Source organism: Dromiciops gliroides, chromosome 2 (genome assembly GCF_019393635.1).
Source record: "Dromiciops gliroides isolate mDroGli1 chromosome 2, mDroGli1.pri, whole genome shotgun sequence".
NCBI lineage: Eukaryota > Metazoa > Chordata > Mammalia > Microbiotheria > Microbiotheriidae > Dromiciops > Dromiciops gliroides.
Genome location: NC_057862.1, coordinates 695,966,196 through 695,981,705, shown reverse-complemented (window position 1 = coordinate 695,981,705; position 15,510 = coordinate 695,966,196). Strand labels below are relative to the sequence as shown.

At 55.2% G+C, this 15,510-nt stretch overlaps 1 protein-coding gene across 2 annotated transcripts in view; it reads left to right on the top strand.

The window, feature by feature from the left end:
- SMC6 (structural maintenance of chromosomes 6) overlaps nucleotides 1-10,326 on the top strand; it is a 61,443-nt gene extending 51,117 nt beyond the window's left edge. For both annotated transcript variants that reach the window (XM_043984736.1, XM_043984735.1), the window contains exons 18-28: nucleotides 116-276; nucleotides 677-812; nucleotides 1,448-1,528; nucleotides 1,912-2,082; nucleotides 2,821-2,958; nucleotides 3,477-3,622; nucleotides 5,845-5,970; nucleotides 6,781-6,886; nucleotides 8,160-8,312; nucleotides 9,458-9,555; nucleotides 9,886-10,326. In XM_043984736.1, the coding sequence (XP_043840671.1) occupies nucleotides 116-276; nucleotides 677-812; nucleotides 1,448-1,528; nucleotides 1,912-2,082; nucleotides 2,821-2,958; nucleotides 3,477-3,622; nucleotides 5,845-5,970; nucleotides 6,781-6,886; nucleotides 8,160-8,312; nucleotides 9,458-9,555; nucleotides 9,886-9,994 (1,425 nt within the window). In that variant the 3' untranslated portion in view covers nucleotides 9,995-10,326. The remainder of the gene's footprint in view (nucleotides 1-115; nucleotides 277-676; nucleotides 813-1,447; nucleotides 1,529-1,911; nucleotides 2,083-2,820; nucleotides 2,959-3,476; nucleotides 3,623-5,844; nucleotides 5,971-6,780; nucleotides 6,887-8,159; nucleotides 8,313-9,457; nucleotides 9,556-9,885) is intronic.
- Nucleotides 10,327-15,510: the final 5,184 nt, after the last annotated feature.

Below are 15,510 nucleotides of genomic sequence, written 5' to 3'. Positions count from 1 at the left end.
GTTTTGAAAGGCTAGCGGGCACCTGGCTCTAATTGTCTAGCACGTTAGGAGCCACAGCTGACCGACCGACCGATGACAACTGTTTGTTGTTTGTTGTGCCCTTCTCGGTTTTCAGAGCAGCCCCTTGGCTCGTAAGGTGATGCAACTTCAGACACCCCCCAAGAACTGCAAGGAAGCTTTCACTGCTGAGGGGGACCAGGTGTTTGAGCGGCGCTATTACTCATCTGAAAGAACAAGGCCTCGCTATCTCACCGGGGATGTCGAAAAAGAAATAAGGTGGGCACCGGAGTTGAAAAGCTGTCCCAGCACAACTAGAGCCTCATCTGTACATCATCAATGCACAGGCAGCCAGGGGGCACCACAGTGCCCAGACTACTCAGCCTGAATTCAAATCCAGCCTCAGATACTGCCTAGCTGGGTGACCTTAGACAAGTCCCTTCACCCTTTCTGCCTCAATTCCTCCTCTGTAAAATGAGCTGGAGAAGGGAGTGGCTGACCATTCCAGGGTCTCCAGCAAGGAAACCCGCGATGGTGTCACAAGGCCTGACAGGACAGAGCAGACATCCCCGGGGCCTGACTCGGGGCACCCACAGCCGTGGCCCAGAAACGCCTGAGCTGGGGCATCGGGCAGGATCCAGGTGGAGCGTGATTGTCTCTTATTTTCTCCCACACTCAGCCTTTTGGAGAAAGAAGTGGAGAACAAAATGGCACAGGTGAGGGCGTTCCAGCAGCAAGTGTGCTCCCTGGAGAGCGACCTCAGGAAGAACCAGGAACTGGTCAGCAGCCATCACCGGCATATAAAGGAGCTCAAGGTGAGAGCCGGGGCCCCCGGGGCCTAGTGTAAGACAGTAGAAGCTGGCATTCCTCACTGCCGTGTTATCTCCCTTAGAGCTTCACTGTGTCCTCTGGGGCCCTCATTTTAGAAGGGGTGATTCGAACTCCAAACAAGTCAGGCCATCCTTTATACATATTTCTGTTTACATCGAGGGCAGCCGGGTGGCGCCCTAGTGCACAGAGCGCCAGGCCTGGGGGTCAGGTCAAATGCGGCCTCAGACCCTCTCCAGCTGTGTGACCCTGGGCAAGTCACTAACCCTGTTTGCCTCAGTTTCCTGAATGAGCCAGAGAAGGAGATGGCGTGACTGAAAAGCAGCACCCATGCTGATGTGTGGTTTTCCACGTGTGAGCTTGATGTGCCCTGAGATGACCTTTAGCCTGAGAGTGGGGGTGTGATTGGTGAGGCCTGTGGAGGCCGCAGGGCTGGGACTTCACTAGGGAGCACCGTGTTGGTTCTGGGGGTCTGGACCCTGGAGACATCTCTGGCCTTGGGGCTCGTCCACCATGTGGGCAGCAGCACTGGTGCCATTCTGGGGGAGGGGAGGACCATGGCTGAAACTGACCGTCAGAGTGAAAAATAGGAGGGAAAAAACCCTAAATGTTTTTCTTTCAGATTAAAGTAACGAAAATCCTTCTAGAAATAAGAGATCTTGAGAATGAAGAAGAAAACCAGTCGGTGGACATCTCGACTCTGGTGAGAATGCCAGGCCTCTGCTGTGGGCACCCCTGGCACCTCCCTCAGAGCTCTCATGTCTATGGTTCCCTGGCCTGCGCTTAAGGCCGAGATTCCAGGCTGCCGGCCGGCTGGGAGGGGGGCTCACCCTGCCCACGCTGCTCCGGGATCTGCTGACCCTTTAACCCTTCTCAGCCCTATTTGTCTTGCTCCTGCTCAGCTCCCTTCGTGCCCTTGGCGACCAGTGGTAGCAACTGGATGCCCTCCAGGGCCTCCTTTTCCCCTCCCACCTCATCTTGTGCTCCCTCCTTTTTGCCTGGTTCCTGCTTCCGTGGCCTCTCCTGGGGGCTGGTGCCACGTTTCTTGTATTCAGAAGTGCTCTTCTTGATTCCCGTGGGGAACAGGAGGAGGAAGAGGAAGAAATTCAAACACGGATGAAGGAAGTGGAGGGAGAGATGAAGGCTCGAAAGGAGAAAATGGATGACTTAAGACAGCAGAGAGCAGACGCTGAGCAGGAGTACGAGAACTTTAAGTTGAAAATCCACCAAGTCTCAGAATTAGCGGAGCCCGTGAAGGTTGGCGACATTGCTTTTGACTTTGCTTCTTGTCTCTGTGTCTCGGATCCCCCACCTGCGCCTCATGTGCCGTCAGAGTTTGGGGAGCAGGGGCCCCTGAGCTGTGAAGTGGGGGGGCTGCCGGCTCAGAGCAACCCCTTGTGGGCTTCTCGTTCAGCCCCTGCTGTTTGCTGAGAAGGAGATGGGGGCCCAGAGAGTGGTGATCTGTTCGAGCCGCCCAGGTAAAAGTGACGAGGCCAGGATTGGCACCCAGAGCCCTGGGTACCGTGAGGCTCTGGCCCAGAGGCCTAACAAGGGGCTGGTCTGGTCACAGGGTCATCCAGGGCCATAGCCAGGACCTAGCCCCTTAAAGAATTGGAGAACTGTTAAATTCAGATCCAGGCACATGTAGAGGAAGAGTGTGGAAGGGAGTCTGGGCTTCATCCGGTTATTTCCCAGTCATCACCACATTCCTTCAGCCACCATTTTCTTCTGCTTTTTATGCGTTCAACCCTGGGCTGAGCAAAGGAGCTGGCTGTTAACTGAGCCTCTCCAAAAGGGGGCTCCCCACTCTGGCCGACACCATCTATGGCTCCTCATCCTTTCCCTTCTGCCCTCAGTGGTCCCCCAGGCCACCTAAGACCCTGTCTTTGACCTGCCTTGAGTTTTCTCTTAAAGGCCTAAGCTCCCCAAGTGGGAAGCAGAGGGGCCTAGGTCTGGGAGGTGCTTTTGGCGCTCAGCCGGCTTTCCCTCCCACAGGAAGAACTGAACCAGGCCTATGTGGAGGTGGACACCCAGAAACGCTCGCTGCACCATTACGAGGACAGGCTCCGGCAGCACATGGATGCTCTGCAGGCGAAGAAGGAGGAGCTGGCGCAGACGGAGAGGGAGCTCCAGGTAGCCATGCTCGGGCCGGGAGGCCGGGGTGGCCGGGGCCATGGGAGCAATGGCTGCCACCAGCTGTGGTCCACAAGGCACCCTCAGTGCTCAGCAGTGGCCACGGGGTGGTGTGTACTCTCCAAGCCGAGAACAGGAGTTTGGGGGCTTTGACCTTACCTCTCTCTCCCCACGCACCCCCTATGGGAGGGGGGGAGGTACTCGGCCCCCGGAGCCCATTCCCAGCTGTCTTACCCATGGTCACATGTAGTCATCGGGCCCTCAGCTGTTCCCTTGACTCCTCCAGAGTCAGCAGCTCCTCCCTGGCCGTTTCTGCCTCCATCACAGTCCCCTGGGTTGGCACGGCCTGACCCTTCCCACGACACTTCTGAGTGAGGGGCTGCTGGGCACGCGGCTTGAGGCTGCCCTGACTTGGTATGTGCCACTACAGGAGCGAGGGAGCCATTTTTTCTCCTCAAGGATGTTTGTGGGACAGTTAAGACTGTTACTGAGCAAAATCCCCCGTTTGCTTGTTTTAGGAGAAGAGCGCTTTGGCCAAAAAGATCTGCCCCCAGCGAATACAAGTGGCCAAAACGCCCTCCTTTCTCGACAAAGAAATCACGCGGCTGAGGCAGAAGATCCAGACAGAGAGTGACAGTCACGGGGACCGGGAAGAGATCATAAGGTAACCATGTCGCCGTGGCTCTGGGCACTGGCCCCAGTCACCACCCTTGGCAAGGCCACCATGGAAGCTGCTCCTGAGCCCCCTCCCAGGCCTCACTCTCTAAGTGAGAAATGTCCTCCCAGACCTTCCCGGTGTTAGGGTCATTACCTCTTAAAGGCACTCCCATGATAAACTCTCATTACTGGTGTGTTTTCTAAAATGATTGCTACTACCGTACTTTATAAATTAATTGCTTGCTATTTATATACTCGTGGCTATTACACCAGTTTAGGCAGTAAGCATTTAATAATTAATATTGAATATCAGTAAAGTATTGACCGCGTGTCTCCCTAAATTCTCATGGCCTACATTGTCCTAAGAGGAAGAGCACCAAGAGACAGTGCTCAGGGCCAAGAGAGACCCTGGTGTGGCCAAGGGTTTTACCCTCTTCAGACAGAGGCGAGTCGTTATCCATTGATCAGAGCTCATTGGTTCGCATCACTCAGTTCCATTGGTTGACTTGACTGGAGGCTGGTCTACATTAAGATGAACTCTACAGATGACCTCAGAGGAGAGTAGGCACAAGACCCTCCCTGAGGGCGAAAGCAAAGTGCAGTGTCCAGGTGTGGTCTGAGCCCCTCTCCTCACTGAGCTAGACCAGAGTCTGTCTCCATTGCTTTGTTCCCTGGGGCGTGTCCCAGACAAAGATTGGCTGAAGTTTTCTGGAGTGGGGGGGAGGGGGAAAATTGAAACTGATCTCTGGGGCCCCAAGAAATGCATCATTCATCATTTCCTCGTGTCGGAGGGTGTCCATGTCTCCCAGGCCCAGGTCTGCTCCTTCAGTCCGCCCCTCCTCTCCTCCTTCCCACCCAGCCTGTGTTCTCCTCGCTGGCCTCTTCCAGGAGCATTTCCTTAGCCTTTGAGGTGCCACCCAGGCTGCCCCATGAGTGGGCACAGAGCGTCGCCATGGGGGAGTGCACCGTGGGACCGCCAGCCTCAAGGCAGACCCTCCTGGGCTTCCGTGAGGGCCGGCAATGGTGATCCCGCTTTGCACATCAGCGGCCCGGGGCCCTTCATTCCTGCCGAGCTCTCGCGGCCGTGGAAACCTCTGGGTTTCCCATACGTTGGGCGATGGACCGGGGTAGGGGCAGTCCTTGGTTTGTGGTGCCCTCTCTCGCTGCTCACCGGCCTCCTCTTGGCTTCAGCTTTTCTTTCTCCCACATGGAGAATGACGCGCTGCCGGCTCCCAACCTGACTTCCCTGGGCATGGGTTTTCTAACAGTTGGGTAAGGGCCCTGGGCCACAGCTGACCACGGGCCTTTGCTAAGCCTGTGGAGAAGCTACGCACAGACTCTGCCTATGTTCCACGCCACTGGATTCCCGGCTGCCTGATGGCGGCCTCGGGCAGTCCTCTCCCCAAGCGGGCCGGTCGTTTGGCACAGGCCGGGAAGGCCAAGTGCGAGGCTCTGACCCAGAATCCAAGGCCAGGGCTGGGCACAGCCCAGGAAGAGGGGACCAGAGGGCACCGCACCGTTCTGCTGCTTGTCTTTGCTTTGGCAGAAAGGTCAGCTCCACATCCAGAAACAGGAGCACCTTCCCAGCCCCAGCTCCCACAGGTGGGGGAAAGGAGACTGTGACAAAGGGAAAGTGGGAGAGGCTCCATCTGGACAGACTGGATTGTGGCAGCCCTCCAGACTTGGGGATCCTCACGTGCGCCTGCGATGGCGTAGGAGACAGACCGAGCAGAGCCAAGAGAACAGTCTGCCCCGTGCCCACAGTCATGCCAAACACTTGAGGCCTCCAAGGAGGGCGGGCGCCCTATGGACTTCCGAAGAGGGGCCAGGGTGCCAGCGGAGGCATCTTTGAGGGCGAGAGCTGCCCCAATAAAGGAGGGGGCCGGAGGGGCAGCATCCCCCTCCCAAAAGAAGGAAGCTCACAAGGAGAGGCAGAAGAAGCCGGGACAGCCTGGTTAGGGCTGGCAGCGCCCCGGTGAAGGCACTTCTCAGGAACCAAAAAAGCGGCCAAGGAGGGTCCCAAGGGACACCCCCCAGCCCTGAAATGCTGGTTCCCGTTGGCTGTTGCTCCCCGTCTTCTTGGGAGGAGATGGTGCTGGGTGGCACTAGGTGTGGGCCATGCTGGGCTAAGTCCGGCTCAAGGACGGCCTTGGGTATCTCCTGCCCCCGGCCGGGGTGCCCGGAAAGGCCGGGATCCCGCTCGCTCAGAATTGTCTCTCTGTTCGCCAGGCAGTACAAGGAGGCAAAGGAGACCTACCAGGATCTCAGCAGCAAAGTGCGGAGCTTAAAGAGGTTCATCGAATTACTGGATAAGATCATGACACAGAGACACATCGCCTACAAGAAGTTCCGAAGGTGAGTGGCCCCAGGGCCCTGGCAGCCTTCGTGCCCAGCGTGCCCGCTGAGGACCCCAAGGAGCCCACCGTGGCTCACGAGGCCCTGGCCTGGGTGCTTGTGGACAGTCTTGTGGGGATCATGGCCACAGGCCCACTCACCCCTGAGGCAATGGAGGCTCCAGGAGTCAAGGGGTCTGTTCTTGCTTGAGAGTTCACGTGAAAACTTGGGAGGAGAGGCGGCCAAAAGCCAGGCCAGAAGGCCAGGCTGCTCCCTGAGGGCAGAGCAGCCGAGGAGGCCGCCCGCGGTGATTGAGGTCAGGGAACCGTGGCCCTGAGAAACGTCTCAAACCTTGGCTTCTGGCTTGGTGCAGGAGAGGGAAGCTCTGGGGAGATGCCCAGCTTCCGTCCCCCGTGGGTATATAAACATCCAACGGGACGTTGTCAGGCCACCGTACACAGACGTGCCCGGCCCAGCTCCTGGGAGGACCTCCCCTCAAGGGACCACAAGACCTGGGGCTGGTCACTGAAGGGCAGGGGCAGCTCCTAGGGTGGGGCCAGGCCTGCTGCACCAGCCCAGGTTAGGGGCCCCAGAGTAAGGGGGGAGCCTGTGCCAGGGGAGATCCCATCTGAGCTCTGGGCTGGTGCCGGGTCATCAGAAAGCACAGAGCCTCCCGAAACCCACCTGTCAGGGGGCACAGCCATCTTGTCCATGAAAGTCTGGTGACCCCTCGTGGCCCGGGGTCCCCCGGCCCGGCTCATCTCCCCTCTGGCTCGGAGCGGGCCGTCCTGGGCCGTCGCTCATGCCGACCATGCTCTGTGCCCCCTCCAGGTGCCTCACCCTACGCTGCAAACTGTACTTCGACAGCCTGCTCTCCCAGCGCGCCTACTCTGGCAAGATGATCTTTGACCACAACAACGAGACCCTGGCCATCACAGTGAGTGTCCCAGCCAGCTGCCCAGGCCAGTGGGTGGACGGGATCCCAGTCCTGGGGCCTTCCCGAGGAGCTCAGCACAGCCCCTGTGCTTGATGTAGCCCTGGGACAGTGTTGTCTTCTCATTGGGATGTAGAAGGCCCGAGGGCAAACCCTGGGGTCCCGCCCCCGCTGTCTTCGGATGCCTCCCAGACTTCCTTGGGCCCAGACAAAAAAGGGGATCCAGGGAGCATGGGAAGGAGAGCCTCAGAGAGGTCCCCGACTTGGGGAAGGCAGGCATAACACCCATTTTATATGTGAGGAAACAGAGGCAGGAAGACCCGGCCTCAAATCCAGCCTGACACTTCGTAGTCCCGTGACTCTGGGCCAGCCACTTAGCCACCGTCTGCCTCATTTTCCTCTTCTATTAAATGGGGATGATAACAGCAGCCGTGAGACCCAGAGCTTGGCACATAGTAGGTGCTCTGCTCTTCTTATTCTCATCCTCCCTGTGGTGTTCACCCGCTGAAGCCTCGACTGCCGACACCAGGCTTCTTCCCTTGTTCTCCGGCTGGTTCCTCGCAGTGGCCAGAATGCTTGGGGCAGGTGATGTTGGACTTTTGTAGTCACTGCTTTGATGTGGTCGGCACGTGGTGGCGGCAGCGCAGGGGAGTGGGCTTGCAGATGTGGCGATGCCTGACAGGGCTTGCAGGTGGCAGCCCGGGGACTGCCACCCTGACAGGGAGTCCCTCTGCCCTTGGGCCCCACCTTCCCTTCCAGGATATCCGTGCAACCACAGACGACCCCAGTCTCATAGCCCTCTGCCTAAGCCGTACATCTGAGGACCCAGCAGTGGTCACTGCAGGCGGGCCAGGACGCCTTCTGAGACCCAAGAAATGGGCCCGTCCAAGCCTCCTCCCACCTGCCCCCGGAAGCCCCGGGATGGCTGAGTGTTTTGGGGGGGAGGGGTGCCTCCCCCACCAGCCGCCCCGGCCCTCGGGACATGACGACCCTGGGTCACTTGGGTTGGAAAGACTTGGGTGTCTTTCTCTGCTGGGTCCTGTTTATTATGGAAAGCGCTGTCACCCAGAGATCTCTCCTTTGCTTGTCTGCCGTGTGACGACACGCCGGGCTTTGGAGCGGAGATGGGGCTTGACTTGTAATTCTGCTCCTTCCCAGCTTGGGCCTCAGCGTGGCCCCTGCCGGCCTCCGGCTCGCCCCGGCCTGCCGGCTAGGAGAGCCGTGACCCAGGGCGCAGCCTCCCTTTCTCACGCTCCCTTTCTGCCTTCTCTCCCAGGTCCAGCCCGGAGAGGGGAGCAAAGCGGAGTTCAGCGACATGCGGTCCTTGTCCGGGGGAGAGCGCTCTTTCTCCACCGTTTGCTTCATTCTCACTCTGTGGTCCATCGCAGAATCTCCCTTCCGATGCCTGGACGAGTTTGATGTCTACATGGTATTGTCCGGTTTGGAGGGCCCTGATGCATCCTTGGCTTTGTCACTTAGAAAGGCCGTCATGACTATCTCTTAGCCTTCACCCGTGCTCAGTGAGGAGCGAGGATGGGGGGGGGGGGGACGGCCCCCAGTCTGTTTCCCCTCAGAGATTCTAGCGTGGATTTATAAACAACACATCTGGTATTTCATGGCTCCCCTTGGGAACAGGCCGGTCTGCGCTGCACGGTCTGAGATGCCAGGATTGGTACAATTAAGTAGCACCACACCCTCAGTGACTCAGACTGAGACCCTGCCCTCCTCCGTGCTGCACGAGGACGCTGTGATAAGAGGCTGCTGCTCCCCTCGTCTTACATTGGGGGCTAGCGTCAAGTTTGGGCCTGTTCTGGGCCAGGCCGGGAGTGAGCTGTCCTTTAATGGGAGAAGAGAACACTTGATTGTGTGTGTCTGTCTGTCTGTCTGTGTGCCTGTGTGCTTGTGTGTGTCTGTGTGTGTGTTTCTGTATGTGTCTGTGCGTGTGTGTGTGCATCTGTGTGTCTGTGTGTGTGCGCATGTGTCTGTGTGTGTCTCTGTGTGTGTGCATGTGTGTGTCTGTGTGTCTGTGTCTGTGTGTGTGTTTCTGTATGTGTCTGTGCGTGTGTGTGTGTGTGCATCTGTGTGTCTGTGTGCGTGCTTGTGTGTGTCTGTGTGTGTGCATCTGTGTGTCTGTGTGTGTGCGCATGTGTCTGTGTCTGTGTGTCTCTGTGTCTCTGTGTGTCTGTGTCTCTGTGTGTTGGGGAGGGGTTAGTCTAGCTTTTCTTGAAGCTTTTGCACAGAGAGGTCTGAGGCCTTGATCAGTTCAGACTGACTTGGGGTGGTTGCCCGGCTGATTTCGATCACTCCTTCATTTCCAGCTTGTAAACATGGCCGTCTGAGTTTCAGTAAAAGCTCCTTTAAATGTCACCTGGAAAACCACCCCTTGGCCTTAGTATCAGATGTTCTTTATTGGGAGGAATAGAAAGACTTGTTCTGCCCCTGGGGGCGTGGGGGGGGGGAGAGACCATGAGGCTCCTACAAATAAACCACCTCTCCAGGGGGCCTGATGCTCCCCACTCTCCGGAGCTCCCTATGGGGCCAGGACCGTGACCTGCTGCACCCTCCCCCTTGTAGGACATGGTCAATCGAAGAATCGCCATGGACATGATCCTCAAGATGGCCGACTCCCAGCGCTACCGCCAGTTCATCCTGCTCACTCCACAGAATATGAGGTGAGGCCGGCTCTGGCGGCCCCCTCCTGGGCGGGGGGAGGTGGGCTTGCTTCTGTGGCTGTGGGGCGGCCGATCCCCAGGGCTCTGGGCCCCAGGGCACAGTGTGGGTGTCCGGCCTGCGTTCCCAATAACGGCTCCGTGGTGGGCAGAGCCCGGCCGGTCACCCTCCTCCAGGCCCCTCGAGGGCCCCACGGGAGCGGTCTGTTAGCTCACGCCATTGCTGACTCCCGTCCAAGTCTCGCCATACTGCACGCGCTTGACCCCAGTGATATCAGGCACCGAGAGGGAGGGAACCAGGCAAGGGAGGAACTGTGCGCTGTGTGTTTCTAGCTCTCTGCCCTCGAGCCGCCTGATCAGGATACTGCGAATGCCGGACCCAGAGAGAGGCCAGAGAGCCCTGCCCTTCCGGTCGGCCAACCAAGAAGAGGAAGAAGACTGAGGGCAGGTCGTCGCCGATGCGCACCGCCTGCTTGCAGCGGGCTGCATGGATGTCGTCTCGTCCAAGTGTCTCCAGTGTTGTGGATGAAATTGCACCGCCCTGAAGTACAGTATTTGAGCAAGAAATTGTTCCCCCGTAGTAGAACGTTTCTCAACCTTGAACACGAGAGAGAGAGAGAAGCAGAATTCCGTTTCCTCCCATGTGCGGCTTTGAGAAAGCTCCGTGTATAGACACGTCGTCTCCCTTAGGACAATTGTGTAGACTTGTCTGCATGTACCTTTGCCTTGGGTTTCTGTTCATTCTCATTTTGGCAAAACTCCAATAAATGTTTCAAAGCACTCATTGCTTCCATTGACTCCCTTCCACCAACGTGCTGCGTTCTAAAGTGACATCTAGGAAAATGTGTTTGTGATGGGGACATTTCCCTAGACAACCCCAGACCTGGCCCGTAAGTCACCTGCACTCCCTGTTGTGAGAAGCCCCACTCTAGAACCAATGGGCTCGTCTTCACCTCCCCTGTGTTCCTCTGGCCCTCCTAGCAGCGGGCAGCACAGACTAGGTGGGCAGAGGCCTGAGGCAGGAAAGCCCATTCTACAAGTGGCTATAGTGATGCGGGTGGGGCGGTGGCCAGCGCCCTGTCAAAGGGGAAGGGAGAGGAGGCTGTTCCGGCAGGGCCTGCATGGCCAGCCTCCTCCGAGGGTCCCCTGGCCATTTCCCAGTGTACGGGCCTTGGCGTAGACGAGCTTGGCAGCCCCGAGGTCACCTCCTTTTCCTTCCCTTTGGTGACCATTACCACATGGGCTCTCGTGCAGTCTGGCCCAAGCCCCTGAGCAGCAGCTCAGCACAGAGGCCCGGAACCTAGGCAGGGGCACTCACACAGATGTGATGGGCAGGAGCACAGAGAGGCCTCCCTGTGGACCAGGAAGGAGCAGCTTCAGAAACAGAGTGGCTCTGCGGCTGAGCCAAGTCCAGCAGCAGTCGCTCAAGATTCTCCACCTGGGACAATCTGACAGCCCTCGGCCCTGGGGGGGTTGGGAAGCAGGCTTCACCCCCAGCTCATATCACTTTGGGAGCACCCCCACCCCCAACCAAGCCTGAGCTGTGAAAAGAGCCGGAGGCCGGACATTCCCCATCCCCCACAGGTGCTAAGAGCCCAGCACTAACAGGCCAGAGCCAAAGAGCAAATGGAAAGAAGGAGCAAACAAAAACTGCCCCAAGAGGCCGGGAGTGAGTCCCAGGCTGCTCTGCTGACGCCTGCTCCCCTTCCTTTGCCCCCAAAGTTCTTCTGTAAGCCCCTCCTTGAATGCTGCCTCCCTGGCTGGTTTTACTTAAGACTGGTCGGTCCTTCCCTTGATTATCTTTCTCCTAATTGTTTATTACATTTTTTTTAATGATTTTTCCCTCCTGTTTTTCCATGCAATCTATTTCTGTCCTTTGGGTGTGTCATCTTTCCCCCTTTGGCCAGTTCAGATGAGGGTGAGGTTCAAGGGTCTTCCCCTGCTCCCACCTCTCCCCACCGGCTCCTTGTTTTTATGGACTTGTACTTAGACACCAAAAGTAGGTGAGAGAATCCTTCATCTCCCTTCTCCCCCTAATCTAGTTTTTTTTGTTTGGTTGGTTTTTTTGGTGAGGCAATTGGGGTTAAATGACTTGCCCAGGGTCACACAGCTAGTAAGTGTCAAGTATCTGAGGCTGGATTTGAACTCAGGAACTCCTGAATCCAGGGCTGGTGCATTATCCACTGTGCCACCTAGCCGCAATCCCGTAGTTTAAATGATGGGCTGGAGGAGAGTCTTATGCTTCAGTTGGATTCTTTGAAATCCCATGTGTTCACTGTGATCTACACTGCCAAGGAGGAGGAGCAAACATACATTGTCTCTTCTTAGGAAAGGATTCCAATTCCCTCCCTCGATGGGGTAGGATCGCTGTTCTATTGCTGCGCTTAGGAATGAACGTCAAAAGCAATTTGATAAGGACATAGCATTTCAAATGGACATCATTTTATTTTTAAATTATATGGCTAAGATAGATCATTGTGGAATCATTTTTAAAAATAGATATTAAAAAAATTAATTTGTTTATTTTTTCAAAATGTGTTTAAAGAAGAATATCCACCTCGAAGCAAGGCAGTGTGGTGCAATGGGGAGGCAGCCTGGGGTCCCACCTGAGGTCCGGTACTGGTACAAGCTCCTTCTCCCTTCTCTATCTATGGCTTCCCTCATCTGTCAGTGAAGGGGTTAGACTGCCCAGGCCACTTCCATCTGATTATCTGATGGCCTTGTAGATATTCACTTAGGGTTCAAGTGACCTAAAACACTTGGTGGTTTGGAGTGTCGGTTGTTATTCTAGCAACAGCCTCCCCTCCTCCCAGTTGTGTGATAGGTACTAGGCTAGGAGCCTTAGAGATAGAACCCCCCCCCAATCACTTTGACAGTGAAAAATAGGAGGGATGGTTTCTGGGTGTTAGCCGTGTTATTGATATGGACGGTGGGTCATCAATGAAATGAGTCGATGCCGCCCTCTCAGACCAGACCCCTTCCTCCAAGTCAGGTCTTGGTTCATATCTTCTTCCAGGTGTGGGAGGTCCTTCACACAGAGCTCCAATCTAGTTCTAATTGGTTGACGTGATTGGAGGTGGGTGATATTAAAATGAAATCTGGGGAGATGTGACTCACATCACTCATCTCCTGCGGAAGATGACATCACAGAAAGAATGTAAGACCTCCCCCCCCCAAGCTATTTTCCACCTAGGTGTGGTTCAGTCTCCTCAGTAATGGCCTTGGGCCATGTAGGAAAAAAAATCTGCATCTTCCCCTTGGTTTGCTTGGGTCTGGCATGACTGGGATGAATTTTACTTTCAAGGAAGTAGGCCTTGAGTGGGGGATTAAGGAAGAAGGGGCGATCACTGCGTCCCCCTAGATTATTTCTCACATTTCCCAGTCCTTCGTCCTCAGGCTCATCCTTGACTTCCTCGGCCCACAAAGGCAGAGGGCTGCCGAATCTTGTCTTCTACCTTCACAACATCTGCACTATATGCCTCCTCCCCCCTCACATGCTCACCTCCCCGGGACAGACCCTCCGATTGGTCTTGGGGCCTCCAGTCAGCTGGTCAGCCAGTCAACAAACAGTTGAAGTACTTATCATGTGTGGAGCTCAAGATACAAAGAAAGGTAAAACCACAATCGCCGCTCTCAGTGAGAACATGTTCCAGTGGGAGAGACTACATGGAGGTAGTGAGGTGCCGCGGGAGCTGAGCTGAGCCTTGATGCTAGGCCTGGAGCCAGCTGGTGCAAACACAAGAAGACGGCAGATGGAGTGATGGTGACTGACCTGGAGGCAGGGAGGCCTGAGTTCAAATCCACCCTCAGACACTTAGCAGCTGCATTACCTGAGGTGAGTCGCTTAACCTCTCCTTGCCTCAGTCCTGTACTATAAAGTAGATCCTCCTAGGACCTCCCTCCCTGGGTGGTTGTGAGGATTAAATGAGAAATGGGAAAGGGTTTAGCACAGTGTCTGGCATGCAGCAGACACTACAGAAATGCTCGTTGTTGTTGTTGTTATTTTAGGTGTGGCACAAAGACCAAAGTGAAGGAGCCCCTGACCTGCAGCAGCTGACCCCCAGGAGGCAACCAGAGACACATACAGAGAAGACTGGACTTGTCTTCAGGAGAACATGGATTCGAATTCTGTCTGTCACTTCCTGGCTGCGTGACTCTGGGCAAAACCTCTTCACCTCTCTGGGCCTCAGTTTCGTCATCTGTAAAATGAAGAGTTTGCCACTTTCAGCAGTAAATCCATGATCCTGAGAGGCACCAGCAAAGGTGCCAGTGCAGGCTTCCTTTAATAGAGAGGAAAATACAGATCACTTTCCCTTAGTTTGAGTTAATAAGTGCAAGACATTTTTATTTTCTTTTTTTTTTTTGGTGAGGCAGTTGGGGTTCAGTGACTTGCCCAGGGTCACACAGCTAGTAAGTGTTAAGTGTCTGAGGCCGGATTTGAACTTAGGTCCTCCTGACTCCAGGGCCGATGCTCTATCCACTGCGCCACCTAGCTGCCCTGCAAGACGTTTTTCTAAGTGAATAAGTGTGACATACAGGGTTGACTCTCTAAATTTCTCCTGCAAAATAAGTGCTGGGAGAAATATACTCCTCGGGTCTGTTTGTGAATAAATTCCAACTACAGAAAACACAGAGGGACAGATTGATATGGTGCCTTCTCAGCCTGCTTGACTCTTGGGCACATCCTTTCATCCAGCCTCCAAGAAAGCATGTGTCCCACCCTCTGGGGCCTTACTGTCTCCCAAGGAGCAGGGGACAGGAGCTCTATCCCTCAGTCCTTGTAGGGGATGAGCAACAACCTCAGGGTGGCCGGCTGGAAGACCCATGACATGACTACAAGGCTGTAGCCAGAATACTTATTAACAAACACATTAATTAGATAGAACGCACTGAACAATGGGTTTCAGTTAAAAGTAGCCATTCCCTGTAAAGAATATTTTGTTCCTGTATCCATCATTGTGCAAGTTCTATGCTACATTGTTTAAGTTTGTTCCACTGGCATAGGCACAGTGACCAACTGCATGAATCTGAGAGTGTACTTAAACTCAGGATCCCGTGACTAAAATTTGTCTCTGGTGCATGAATGAAGACCCCTTCTCTTCTCATTTGCAACTCTGGCAAATCTTCTGTCCCACTGGCTCCGTGCCTCCCTGAGCTCCTGTTTGGGGCAGACATTTCTTTGACAACTTTCACGTCACTTCATGCACACCATTCACTGATAGAAGTACAGTGGGGCCTAAATATGCCGTGAGGGTGACTCTGCACTGCCAACAAGCAATGGGAATGCCATTGCTTGTATCTATTAATGAATGCACCCTCTCGTTTTCTCTGGTAGAGCGCCCCCACCATCATCCCTGCTCTGTAATCTTCAATCTCTCCTTCCCTGCTGCCTATTCACACATTCAGGTATCCCCACCTTCAAACAAACAAACAAACAAAAGCCACCTCCATTCGACACTACCTTCCCCTCAAGGCATCATCCAGTATCTCACCTCACTTTCTCCTCAGAAGCCACTGACAGTCACACAGTCACCCCTGCTTCCTCTCTTTGATGCATTTGTCAGCCTCCTTGGCTTCTGACCTCATCACATCACGGAAACTATTCTTCCCAAAGCGACCAGTGCTGTCTACATTGCTAGACCTGGTGCTTGTATGTATTGAATTATCTTCTCTATTAAGAGGACTCAAAGATCTACAGCTCTAACCCTGGTCTTCCTCCTGAGTCCTATCACCAACTGCCCATCGGACATCTCCAACTGGATGGCCCATAGACCTCTCTCTGAAAGACTCCGCCTTGTCTCTGCTGTCTTTGGGATTTCATCCCCATATTCTGTGTCCTGGGCTTGCTGAGCTGCTCTGGGTCTCCCGCTCACTGCATGGAGCTGGTCATCTGCCAAGGCTTATCGACATCACCTCCGTGACCTCGCTGACTTGTGTCCCTTCTGTCCACTCCTCCAG